This window comes from Anthonomus grandis, chromosome 3 (genome assembly GCF_022605725.1).
Source record: "Anthonomus grandis grandis chromosome 3, icAntGran1.3, whole genome shotgun sequence".
Taxonomy (NCBI): Eukaryota; Metazoa; Arthropoda; class Insecta; order Coleoptera; family Curculionidae; genus Anthonomus; species Anthonomus grandis.
Window position 1 is genome coordinate 2,800,440 of NC_065548.1, and position 14,007 is coordinate 2,814,446.

The 14,007-nt window shown below is 32.3% G+C and overlaps 1 protein-coding gene across 4 annotated transcripts in view; it reads right to left on the reverse strand.

The window, feature by feature from the left end:
• Positions 1 to 14,007, reverse strand: part of LOC126734172 (uncharacterized) — a 121,688-nt gene that overhangs the window by 42,985 nt on the left and 64,696 nt on the right. For 3 of the 4 annotated variants that reach the window (XM_050437711.1, XM_050437712.1, XM_050437714.1), the window contains 4 exons: positions 10,226 to 10,349; positions 10,047 to 10,171; positions 5,329 to 5,446; positions 5,176 to 5,269 (listed from right to left, as the gene is read on the reverse strand). In XM_050437711.1, coding sequence (XP_050293668.1) covers positions 5,176 to 5,269; positions 5,329 to 5,446; positions 10,047 to 10,171; positions 10,226 to 10,349 — 461 coding nt within the window. The remainder of the gene's footprint in view (positions 1 to 5,175; positions 5,270 to 5,328; positions 5,447 to 10,046; positions 10,172 to 10,225; positions 10,350 to 14,007) is intronic. The other variant, XM_050437713.1, reaches the window with a different exon arrangement.

Below are 14,007 nucleotides of genomic sequence, written 5' to 3' on the forward strand. Positions count from 1 at the left end.
AATGGCCAATTTCCCAATTGTCTTAAAGTAGCCAGAATCATGCCTTTGTTTAAGGGGGGAGCTTCAGAATCACCCTCTTCTTACAGACCAATAGCATTGCTTTCCACCCTCTCAAAAATCATCGAGAAATTGGTTAAAAAGCGACTTATGACATATTTAGCTGAAAAGCAAATTATAAGATCGGAGCAATTTGGGTTTTAAAGTGCCAAGGGAACATCAGATGCGATCTTTTCATTCTTTGAGTCCTTATTTTTGAGCTTGAGCAGTGGTGATATTGCTGCAGCAGTGTTTTGTGACTTGACCAAAGCATTTGACTGTGTTAGTCACGAAATACTGCTGTGGAAACTTGAGCGGTATGGATTCGGAGGTCTGGCTCTTCAGTGGTTTGGGTCTTATTTGCATACTAGAATGCAGAGTGTTTCTGTGGATGGTGCCCTTTCAAGGGAGCAGCTTGTGACTCATGGTGTTCCTCAGGGTTCAGTTCTTGGGCCACTTCTATTCCTCATTTATATTAATGACATGGCCAATCTTAGGATCTCAGGTAAATTCAGTCAGTTTGCGGATGATTCAACAATTTTATGGCATGACACGAGTGTGATGAATCTAAATACCACCAGTTAACAAAGATATTGTTGAAATCAAGAAATGGTGTGATTTCAACAAACTGTGTTTAAATATTTCAAAAACTAGTGTTATGAATTTTAAATGCAATTTAAATAATGTGTTTTTGGAGAATCACATTCTAAACAACTTAGACGAAAATAAATTTTTAGGTTTATTTATTAATAATAAACTAAAAATTGAGGGCCATATCACGCAATTGTGTAGAAAAATATCAGCAAATTGTTATGCTCTTAAAGTGGTCGCAGGAGAGGTTGATTTTGACATGGCGAGAAATGTTTATTTTTCTTTAATTGAGTCCGATTTAAGGTATGGTTTGTGTTTCTGGGGTGCATGCACACATTACTTATTATTTAATAGTGTTTTTGTTTTGCAAAAGAGAGCGATCCGACGTCTGTGTAATGTGAGTATGAGAGAGTCTTGCAAACAGCTATTTATCACTCATAAAATCCTAACCCTTCCTGCCTTATTTATATTGGAATCTGTTTGCCTCGTTCATAAGAAATTTAGAAATGTGAACAGAACTAATAGGCATGAATATAGCAGTCGACGAGCTAATGATGTGCTCTTGCCTATGCCTACAAGTTCACTGATCAAAAGAACTTTTATATTTGATGGTAAAAAACTCTTTAATCATCTTCCTGCAGATTTGAAAGGTATAGGTAGCTGGAAACTTTTTAGAAAACGTGTTAAAAAACTCTTAGTTGCAAAGGGCTATTATGAAATAACTGAATTTTTGTCGGATAGATTTTAGTCATTTTTACCTTTTTCTTGCAGGACTTTAGGTATATTCTTTATATTTTTTACACCATATCATTTCGCCTAATTTATTTCTGTGATTCATTTTTTACAGTTTTACATTTAATAAAATGACATGACATTAGCTTTGTCTTGAGTCTTTGAGTCTTGGAGGAGTATTTCTGAAGAATGGGGATGTTGTTGGTTTTACCGGTATAGGTAAACCATATTCATGGAAGCAGAATGCATTTAGGATGATGGACCATAGCATGCTAAATAACCTTTTTACATGTTTGTGTATATGTTTTTCTTTTTTACAGCTTTGTCAACAAATTTACTTTTATAACAATAAAGCATATATTGATTGATTGATTGATACGCAGACGATACTCAGCTTTATTTCAGCTAATAATATAACATCTGTAAATCAAAATATTAATACCGATGTCCAACACCTAATTACAGTTTCCAAATAACATCATTTGGAGGACATAAAGGCCACAGATCTAGAATAAGCGAGAAACTCAAAATAAAAATAAATGACACCCCTATTATAATAACAAATACTTCGAGGTCTTATTCTTGATTCTGATCTTCGATTTCATGAGCATATAACTGATAAATTAATGAAAGCATATAGTGCGCTTAAACTTATCTATAACCAAAGAAAAGTCTTAGGTGAAGACTTAAAAAAACATCTTTGTGATTCTTTAGTGTTATCCAATTTAAGCTTAGATCAAGTCAACTCTCATAGAATTCAAAAAGTGCAAAATGCATGCCTTCGTCTTATTTTTGGAATAAATCGTATATCTCATAAGCTTAAGGATATAGGATGGTTAAATATGTTCAATCGTCGAAAATTACATTTTGCTTCTCTTAGTTACAAAGTTTTAAAATTAAAAACACCTTCATATTTATACAGTAAAGTCTAGTTTCGAATAAATACTCACTACCGATGCTTTAGACAATTACATCTACTAACTATTCCGCGACATAGAAAAGAACTTTTTAAAAGAAGTTTTTTATATAATCTCGCCAATACTGTTAACTCATTAAACATTTCAACATTTGTCCTATCCCGACATTAATCCTTTTCCTCCTCTTTCCCGTTCCTTATCCCTTAATACATTAAATACAGTCAGTCAAAATGAAACTCGTACACCCCTTACACTTTATTTATTTGTTTACAAAAATATATTTTTTACTTACATAAAAAAAATAATATATACATTTTATATGATGGCCTTTGAAAGACAAAATAAAAGTAAAAATATATTTTTCACAAAAAGAAGTTTTAAGAAAAATGAGAAAATTAAATTTACATTCGATTTTACAACTCAAAATGAAACTCGTACACCATTAAAAATATACAGGAAAAAAACATAAAAAAGAGATTAATATTTTGTTGGTAGTCCTTTATTTTTTATAACATCTGCCAAACGTTGATTGGGCATTGATCGCACCAATTTTTCACAATATTCGGGTGATATTTTAGACCATTCTTCTTTAATCACTACTTTTAATTGCTCTTTGTTTGAAATTTCATGGTTTCTTATAGCAACTTTCAAATGTGACCATAAGTTTTCAATGACATTAATATCTGGACTTTGCGGTGGAGTTTCAAGTACTTTTGGACAGTTATGGAGCAACCAATTCCTTACTTTCTGTGCCTTATGCTTTGGATCATTGTCCTGGTAGAATTTAAATTTTTCTTCAAATCGGAATTTTCGGGCGCTTGCCTTTAAATTCTGCTTGTCCAAATACATGTTCTGACCCATTATACCCTCTATAAAATGTAGATTTCCAGGACCTGCAGCTGACATACACCCCCAGACCATGACTGAACCACCTCTGTGCTTTACTGTGGCTCGTAGATTTTGTTCTTTGAGAGATTCAATGGGCTTTCTCCACATCCGTTGTTGTCCATCTGATCCGAAAATACAAAATTTACTCTTATCTGTAAAAATTACGTCCATCCAAAATAAAACATCTTTGTCTCTGTGTTCTTCAGCAAAGCTTAACCTCTTGATTTTATTTACCTTACTGATCCAAGGTTTTCTTCGAGCCACTCTACTATGAATATTATTCTTTTTTAGAAAATTTCTGACTGTTTGAGGATTAACTGTTTTTCTTAAATATTTCTCAATTTCTTTTGCCAACTTCGGTGAAGACATTTTCGGGTTTTCCGCAACTTTCCTGAGGATCCAACGTTCGTCGTACGAATTAAACATTTTTCGAGGGCTTTTCCTTACTTTATTTGATATTCTATTTTCACTTTTATAACGATCCACAACTCCTTCCACGGTAGAGTGCGGCCTACAAACCATTTTGGAAATTTGTCGCAATGATTTTCCATCTTTCCAATGTTGTATAATTAATTTGCGTTCTACCACGCTTGTTTGTCCACGCTGACGCCCCGCCCCATATGGTAAAAGAAGGACAAAAAATTAATTAAACTCAATTAAAAATTACACAGGAGTGTTAAAAGTATTTGATGCTCTTAATACCGAGTGCTAACTATAAATAATATTAATGTTATTGTAAAGTAAATATGATGTACGGGTTTCATTTTGACCATAACATGTTCTTATCTCTTATACTTTTTTATGCTCAGCATGCATTCTTTGCATATTTTTACTCAACAACTTTAACATTTTATGCTGATTGCAGATATATATAGTTGGAAATATTTTGCACGGAAATTATTCGTACAAAATGTAAAAGAAACCTTAGGTGTACGAGTTTCATTTTGACTGACTGTACGTGTATATGTGCTTGCTTCATGCTGCTCGCATTTTTAACTTATATTATCTAACATTTTTATTCACTTTAAAGCGTCATTCTTATATTTTGTTATATTTGTTAATAGGTATTTACTTGGGCCTAAACAGTCTGGCATCGCCTGAAGGTTGCATTGCATGGCCTTTAATTTTTCATGTTCTATTACTATTTTCAGTGCGTATTATTGTAAATCTGTTATGAAAAATAATACATTTTATTTATTATTATTATTATTATTACTTCAAAAACCGGGAGTGAAATGGAAAAGGCTTTAAAAAGGACAGAGAAGAAAACTGAAAATGGCTTCAAAAATCTGTACCTCAAAAGGTTACACTGTAGTCGTAAGAGAGCGCAAAAATGATGCTAAGTGCACGTAGCACATTGAAGCAACAGATGCAATATACAGAGTATCCCCTTTCAAATAGTCAAAAATGCTACAGTATGTGCAGGAAACATAAAAATGTAGTTTAAGAGAGGACATCTATGGTCAGAAGTACCCGGTTTCCAAAATACAAGGTGTGGAAATTTTTCAAAAAAGTCGTTTTTCCCTCCGTATTAAAAACACTTTAAGCGATTTAAAAGAATTTTTTAAGTTTTAAATGATGGTGTGGTGGTTTTGAGGAATTGCAGGTAATTTGACTTGTCCAACGACGAATTTACAGCACATGTACGTTAAATTTTTTATAAGAAAACGGTACGCCCCTGTTTTTTTGAGAAAAAAAAATTGTCTGAATATTTTGTTAATTTTTAAAAAAACACGGCCCTTGCCTTTTTGTGCACTTAATTGAGGCATCCTCGGGGACTAGTACGACGAGATCAGTAAAATCATGAGTTGCGAAAAAAAAATTCTACCAAAAAATAACCTCTAAACAAACCACATTACACTACATGTGTTATCAAATTTTTGATCTGCACCTTAACGCACATGATGTAGAATATCAATAGCACCCCTGACACTTATTTACATCTTACTGGACATATTTTACATCTCAGTTAAGTTAATTTACAAACAAACAAATAAATAAGTGGACTCACCTGAGTTTTGTTCAGTCTTAATGTTCGTTTTTCTCTCCATAATTTTTGGCGAATGGTTTTTGCGCGCCGGCTTGGCTAGGAACGTTGGCGGTGCCTGAAATATTAAGTTAATTTCTTTAATTAATTGCGTTAGTGCTAGCGTAGGCGACGTACTACTTTATCACTACGTTGTCCGCTCGGTAAACGGGCGATTCCCGCCTCCGGGCTGTCTTCCGGGGGCGGCGGTTGCGTTATCCAGTTGTATTGGCGTTTGTCCAACGGCAAACCCCACCTGAAGCAATCGAAAGAGCTGTTATTTTCATATAGTATTTTTATTTATTAATTTATTGAATTACAGTATCAACAGCCATAGAGGCCAATTACAAATACCACCTATAATATACAGGGTGTTTATTTGAAAACTTCCCACCACGGATTTATCGAAAACCACTTTTAAAATTACTTCACCCTCTGCCCCCCAGGGTCGTCCCCTTAAAAATTTTAAATGGCAAGGGGTATCGAGTAATAGCTTGTTTAAAAGGTCTTTCGAAGTCTTTTATTTTGACGTTTGATTTTTTTAAATAGGTCGATTCGTTTTCGAGAAAATTAGAAAAATCTTTATTTATCTTAATTTGTTCAGATAGAAAACAATAACATGAAAATATCAGTTTTTATTTCAATAAGTGTTCAAAATGTTTTGCCCGTTTTTGGCCAAACAATTCAAATTCCTGACGGACATTTTCAAAAACATGTTGTGGGATATACTAGCAGCTGTCGATGATGCGTTGACGAAGTTCATCCAAACTTTCAGGTTGGGGAGTAAACACAATAGATTTCAAATGACCCCATAGAAAAAAGTCTAACGGCGTTATATCAGGAGATCTAGCAGGCCAGTCTTTACCTATCTGGAAACTCGTCGTCTAGCCATTGCCGAACGAGAAGAATATAGTGAGGAGGAGCGCCGTCTTGCTAGAAATATATTTCAGCCTTAAGTATAGGGTTTCCATCATCATCGATTTGGTTTTCAATGGATTCAGTGATAAGCGAATTGATGGTATTTTCCAACATATCCAAATAAATGTCTCCATTTAAATGTCCGTTAATAAATAATGGCCCAATCACTTTATTTCCTAAAATACCTGCCCATACATTTATTTTTTGAGGATACTGGGTATGCCCTTCTACAAATGGCCTGAGGATTTTCATTGCTCCAATATCTACAGTTATGCTTATTAACAAATCCATTTAGATAAAATGTGCATTCATCGCTAAAGCAGATATTCTTTGCATGAATAGTATTATCATTAATCGCTTCAGTCATTTTTTCACAAAACTCAACTCGCCTATCGAAATTGTCTTCGGTTAACTCTTGCAATATTTTCATTTTGAATGGATGAAATTTATGAAGTTTGGTAACTGTGTGAACAGAGCCTAATGAAATACCAGTGGCAGCAACAATTTTGCGTAATGAAGTATTAGGATTTATTGCAAAATGACCCAAAACTTCAACTTGAGCGGCTTCATCCAAAATTCGCCGATGATCACGTTTTTTATTTGCAACAGATCCAGTTTCAGTAAACTTAGTTACAAGGTCCAAAATATACCTATGCGAAGTTATCTTCTCCGGATGTCTGGCGTTAAACGTGACGGCGGTTTGCCGAGCACATTGAGTTTGGGCACCATAAATTATAGAATAATTTCCACTCTTTCGGCTAGTGTGTAAACCATTTTGGTAAAGTAAAATCTTCAATTCAACAAATAAATTTTCACTATTCCAAGACTGTCACAAATGTAACTGACGGCAAAATAAATTCTTTATTTTCCTTAGCAACTATAAATAACTAAGTCCGTGTATGTCTAGTTGACATTTATTATTTATAGCCTCATATGCAGTCTGAAAAAATGATGTTAAGTTAGTTACTGTAAATCTGAATTGAAAGAAACCATGCTGGATTGGTAAAATTAAATCTTTTACTTGGTGACAAGACTTTTCTTATTATCAAAGTACTTTGAATAGTGAATTTATATCATATTTTAAGGCTTCACTGTAAGAATTCAGTTCTTTAGCGCCTAAACTAAGACTCATATTCTCCAAACTTTTTGCACAATTTCTAAACCATCAATTTAGAAAATATTCTTGAAAGTAATAAGTTATTCTATTAAAATCAGTTTAATTTTCGTAGTGATAAGTCCACCACTCTTGCTGCTAATGACCTGGCAACGTCGGTTCTTGGCGGTTTGAGAATACTTGTTACTGTATATCTGATTACAATACAATCTATATAAACCGTCTCAGGCAATTAATCAAGTATTGACAACAAGGTGTCCTTAATTGGCTGTCCTAAAAATTATGCCATTAACTTCAGTTTGGCACAAAGGTTATCCCAACCTAAAGAGGTTTCAGGTAAGTACTTTTCTTGGACTATACTTTGATTCAGGTGTAGCCTGATTTGAGCTTATCAAAAACATATATAACAAACTCTCTTAAACCATCTTTTTTTATTAGAAACCTCTCAGAATGTCAAAATCGCTATGGTATCGAACGTAGTTGACTAGAATAATGTTTGAGTTTATTTTCTTATAGAATGTCCTACAAGAACACGATCAGCTCAAATATTATACACCACTGATATGTTTACTGAATTCTGTTAAGCTTTTGATAAGAGTCAAATGGTGTGACTTTAATAGAAAGTCATTAAACATCAAGAACTGTCATAAAAACACTTTTTCATAGCAATGCCATTTCCCTATTACCTGTATAACTGTAGTATCTGATCAAGGAAGTTAGTGACTCTAAATTTTAAATTTCATTTTCAGTGAATAACTGGCTAGCCACATCAATTAAATAATAGATAAATATTAAATAATAGGTAAAAATGCATTCGCTAATGCAGTCGACGAGAAAATTGAAGACTTTGATTTAATATTTTTCTATAAAAGACACTGAAAAAACTGGATCCGCACTAATATCATGACTGGTAATATGTTTGCTGGTTTCTGTAAAGCTTTAGATAAAGTGGAGTTGTGTGATTTGAATAGAAAGTCATTAAATATTACGGAGCATCATAAATAAACTCTTTTAAGGAATTATATTATGATAAAGCATTTTTTCTTAAACGGTTCGAGAAGATCAATGACTCCAAATTACCAGTTACTAGCCACATCAATTAGATAACATATAGGGAAAAATGTATTCGCGAACGCATTTGACGAGAAAATTCTGGATTTAGATTTTATTTTTTTTTTATAAAGGACTGAACTGAGCAAATGACAACTTGCTAGCCACATCAATCAGAGAACAGACAGGAAAAAATTTATTCGCGAACGCAGTTGTCGAGAAAATTGAAGACTTTGATTTTATCTTTTTTCTATAAAAGGCACTAAAAGAACTGAATTAGCACTAAAATCATAGACTGCTAATATGTTTACTGATTTCTGTAAAGCGTTTAATAGAGTTTTTCCAGATAAATGGATAGGGCGAAGGGGGCCTATAGAATGGCCTGCTAGATCTCCTGATATAACGCCGTTACACTTTTTTCTATGGGGTCATTTGAAATCTATTGTGTTTACTCCTCAACCTGAAAGATTGGATAAACTTCGTCAACGCATCATCGACAGCTGCCATGATATCCGACAACATGTTTTTGAAAATGTCCGTTAGGAATTTGAACATCGCCTATATCATTGTTTGGCCAAAAACGGGCAACATTTTGAACACTTATTGAAATAAAAACTGATATTTTCATGTTTTTGTTTTCTATCTGAACAAATTAAGATAAACAAAGATTTTTCTAATTTTCTCGAAAACGAATCGACCGATGAACGGGTGAAAGGGGGTGAAGTAATTTTAGGTTAGAACGTTGTCCCCCTTGACAAGCCTTTTGACGTATCTCGGCGTTTTTTTTTTTTTAAACAGTGGTTTTCGATAAATCCGTGGTAGGAAGTTTTCAAATGAACACCCTGTATACTTACTACTCTAAAATGAAATCTAAATATAATATTAGCATATAAATGTACAATGCACCTAATATATATATTTATGAGCTTTAGACATTATACTTAGAACTTGCAGATCTTAAAGTATCGTGTCGTGGTCAATGTATCGAAAGCCTGGCTATAATCTAGCAATATAGGAAAAGTAGAAATATAATTATGTCATCAGTAATATGTAACAACGCTGTGGTTCTTAGGAAGGCATGATTGAGTGCATAGATTAATTTGAACAGCATTGCAATATAAAGTTAACTAGTCTTTTCTTTCAAGAAATTTTGAACAGCAACGGTAGTTTTAATAAGGCGAAATTCGTTCATTTGCTTTGGATTAGAGATTTTTGATAATGGAATTGTACTGTGCCAGTTTCCTATTATCAGGAAAGTATCTTGTTGATTATAAATGTTATGATATGCGTTAAGTGCGGAATAATATATTGAAACATATTTAAATTAACCCCGTCACAACCTGTAGCAACGAATTTTAATCCAGAAATGATTCTGTTTATAGCCTTGCTAGAAACTGTAGAAAAAGAACATACATTAGGTCTAATATTTTTGTGTTTTCTATTTAAATAATTATTTGTTATGAATAAATTATTATTTCGAGTATTCTGAAAATAGAATTTAAAAAACAAGCATCAGCAGAGGCGTCAAAGTGACAGGTATCTTTGAGTGTGAACATTTACCAGGTTTAAATACCTAATAGTTAGTCAAAAATTTTATTGGTAAATGATATTAAGATGAAGATAAAATTTTGATAAAACCTATATATGGAGTTAAAAAAACATTCTTGCCTCATCAAGGTATGAAGGCACACAATTTAACAAATTGTAAAATTTTGCTAAGAAAAAACCATAGAAATTCTTGACGTCTTGGATGATTAAAAAAAAAGGTGCTTACCGTTCATACTCTAACGACTGTGTCCGTAACGTTTCGTAACAGTCGAGACATACGACTGAATAGTCGCCGTTTTCCAGCAAAAGCGAATTTTCCGGCTGAGGATGGAACCTCAAAAAAGGGAAATCCTGAAAAACGACCGTTTTATTAAACCGCAATCGAATCGACCCTTCGTATAATACCTTAATAAGTAAAGCCCTAATCCGTTTCCTATAAGTGGTAATTCCGCACACGTAGCAACAGTAATCGTGGGTGTTGTACTCGCGACGATCCGCGGGGGCCGCGTGACCGCCCTGGGACTCGTATCTGGAAAAAATCCGAAAATTAATATAGTTTTGACATTGTAGTTAACAAATTAAACATCTTTTGGTTTTAAAAATTAATCGGATCGTTTCGGTTGTGTGACCCTCCTATTCGAGGAGTCTTGTTTGAACATAATTTTTATATTTATTAGTCCGAAATGAAGAGAAAAACTGTTGAAATGATGTTAACATTTCATTCCTGAAGAGGGCTACAATAAACGATCGAAATGTCTTTGGAGAGATATGCTCAGTCAGGAAGAAATCAAACTGGTGTAGCCTCGAGAACGGTTTATTAAAAAAAGTTAAAACCATTTTATTAAATTTTAAGCGGTTTCGGCCTTATGGTCATCATCAGTGTTATATCTGAAAGTGAGAATCGAAAATGTTCAAAGCGAGAGGTAAATTGTACAAGTCTCGTAACAAGATGGTGAAATATGTAAAAAACGTATATGAAGCATTAAATAATTAAATGAATTATACATTTCCTCGTAGTTGTAGAGGACATAAACCATGTTGCAGAAAACTCTCCAAATAACCAAGTCTCATTAATCATTAATAATGCGGTATATAAAGTTATACATGTGAGTCTTTTTACGGTGTACCATATTTAAGATATTAGCTCTTTTTAAGCGAAAATCTTAAGCAGCTCTTTTGTATTTTCTATATTATTGCATTAGCATTAAATAATTGCCGTAAACTGTATCATCTTAATCAAAAAATGAGCCACAATAAATATTTTAATTTTATTTATAACTTTTAATTTTGAGGCATGAACAACTAATAATACCAAGATTCTTTTCTTGCTTGACAATAGGAACATGACATCCAGATGAATGGATGTTCAAATTACTTTAAACATCTTTTTTAATGTTTTTGAAGAGTTTAATTTTAAGTTGGGATTTAATGCAAAGGTTTCCATATTTTTTAGATCCAATAAAACATAAATTGAAAATAATAGAGGGGTAAAAAACTGACAAGTCAAAATAGCAGTAGCTTTGCTCATAACAGATTATGGTTTACAGTGTCGAATGCATTGCTAAAATCTAGCAACGTCATACAAGTGCAGCATTTACTTTCTTCATTAGATCTACCATCATTAAATATTTTAACTAGACTTGTATTAGTACTGAATCATGGATGAAAACCTGATTTTTCATGCTTAATGTTATGGTTCTTTTCAATAATTTTAGAAACTGTGGGTAAGATATTACTAAGTCTGAGATCTTGAAGTACTGAACCATTTTTTCCTATAGGACAAGTGTTTTCAATAATACAGGAGTTGATGACAGCAAAGGGTTGATATAAACAGGCAAGCACAACAAGTCTCTTATGGAAATGCCATCAACTTCTATTGAATTTGATTTTAAATTAGATATGGTTTTCTGTGTAGTAGTGGAATTCAAAAAAAAAAAGGCCTTATTGGTAAATCTATTGTTTTTGTAAAAATGTAATAATTCTAGTAAAGTCAGGCAAATTAGATGGTGTTTGAAAGGATATAATTTCAATTAAATCCAGGGTTCTATGAATCTATATAAGTTCCTTACTTTTCATTTTTTGCACCATGTGGATGATACTCAACGTTATTTTTCCTTTAATATGAACAATTGCACAACCTCTAATAAACTGTGCACAAGAACAAATTAATAGAGGGCTCCAACATATTAATTTGTTAGGGTCTGAATATGATCTTCTACTTAACTCGAAAAAGTCTAAATATTATTTGCTTGGGCAGTTTGAAGAAAAAAAAATTAATTCTTTGAAAATTTTAATTATTAAGCGAGATATGTTTAAAGAACACCTTTAATTAAAATTAAATAATGAGCTATTAACGTCTACTGTATTGGCTAGGTTGGCTAATTTGGGCCTTTGTTGTAAATTGTGAATAAAGGTTTGAGGTTTGGGAGTCATGTTAAGGGTGTAGCATGTAGTTTTAGTAACAGAGATATATTAAGTTCTCAGTCAAAAAATACGTGTGATATTTTGTTTCTATCCAGATTTTAATTTAAATCACATGGTGCAGGTTGGTTTATGGTCGCAAAGTAGTTGAGTATAAATTGTATTTTTATGAATTTAAATTCAATACCTTTTTCCCGAAGACTTTCACTTTATTTACCTCTCTTTTATTAATAAAAAAAATTATTTTACGGTCCAAAGCAAATAATAGAGATATTACAACTATGCAAACCGCACTATAGATGTTTTATATCTATTTAAAATCCATAATAAAAAATACAAGTAAATAAGGAATAGAGATCGTCATTGTATAGGTTAAGTGAGATTAGCTTTTCAGCTAGACGTCGCCTGACTGATGGTTTAATTTTTGTTTTTTATCTAAATATTATTGGCATCTTTCGGTTTTTCTTTTTCTTTATTTTTGATCAGAAAATTGCCCTTATTTGTAATTTTTTAAAAATATTTTTATTATTTTATTGTTAAAAAGTCAATTATTTGCACTTTCGTTCATTCAACGAAACCGAAAAATGAAGACCTATCACCCCAATAAAATAAACTAGTATTGAACAAAATAATTATAAAGCTTCAATTGAGATTTAAAATATGAAAAGAATAGGTTGGAAGATGCATAGGGATACCGCGAGACACGAGATGTCTCGTCTCGTCTCGAAGCCATTTTATCTCGTCTCGAAAGTATTTTGTCTCGAATTTCGAGACGTCTCGATAAATGTAAAATTTTTCCAGCAATAATTGGTAAAATTGTCATTAAAATCACGGAATAGGTTTTGATTATTTTTTTATTTCCCCATTATTATACTAATGGGGTTACTATTTGTGTAACAGGTGGTGTGTAGATTGGAAAAAATATCCTTAGAATTTAGGGGTATGTTTATTTAAATCTCTTGGACCAGTCACGTCGTGTTTTTATTTTAGCTGCGCATTTTTTTTCAACTTAACGTTTTTATACAAGGTGTGTCATAAAACGGTGGGCTTTCTTATTTTAAACAAACACCATATATTATTATATTTTTTGAATTTACCAAAAATTTAAGAATATTACCTGCATTCACCGGACGGAACAGTTGCGTCACTGTTACAAAACTCTATCGAAACCCTCCGAAAAATGGTAAAAATAACTGCATTCAAAACGTGTCGATTTGTCCCTAGAGTTTTGGTTTTGCCACATTTTGCAATTTGCTTTATAATTATTATTTAAAGAGGCTCCTATTTAATAATATATTCACATACATATTATGTTTTTTTAATATCTTTCGTCTCGAACAAACAAAATCGAATGATACTTTGTCATTTGTTAAAAAAGTCTATGAAAAATGTCGACGTCTACAGGTAATATGTTCGATACGATTACTGGAATTTTTGTCTTAAAATAAGTATTCCTATATAACCTTCTAAGCCATGCTTCAAAGGCTGTGTATACCCTTCATAATAAATTACTTACTTAATTATGGAATAAAGTAAATATAATAAATTATAAATTTTAGAATAAAAAAATATAGAGCCAAACAAATACACAAATTTATGTTTAATATTTTAATAGGCACGTTATAGTTAATACATTGCACTCTTTATAAAGAAATAATATAAATTCTGAAACTTAATTATTAAAAATACGAGAACAAATTAAGTTTACGTTAAATAAATATATTTTATAAACAGCAACAACAAATAAATACATTTAAAAAACAATA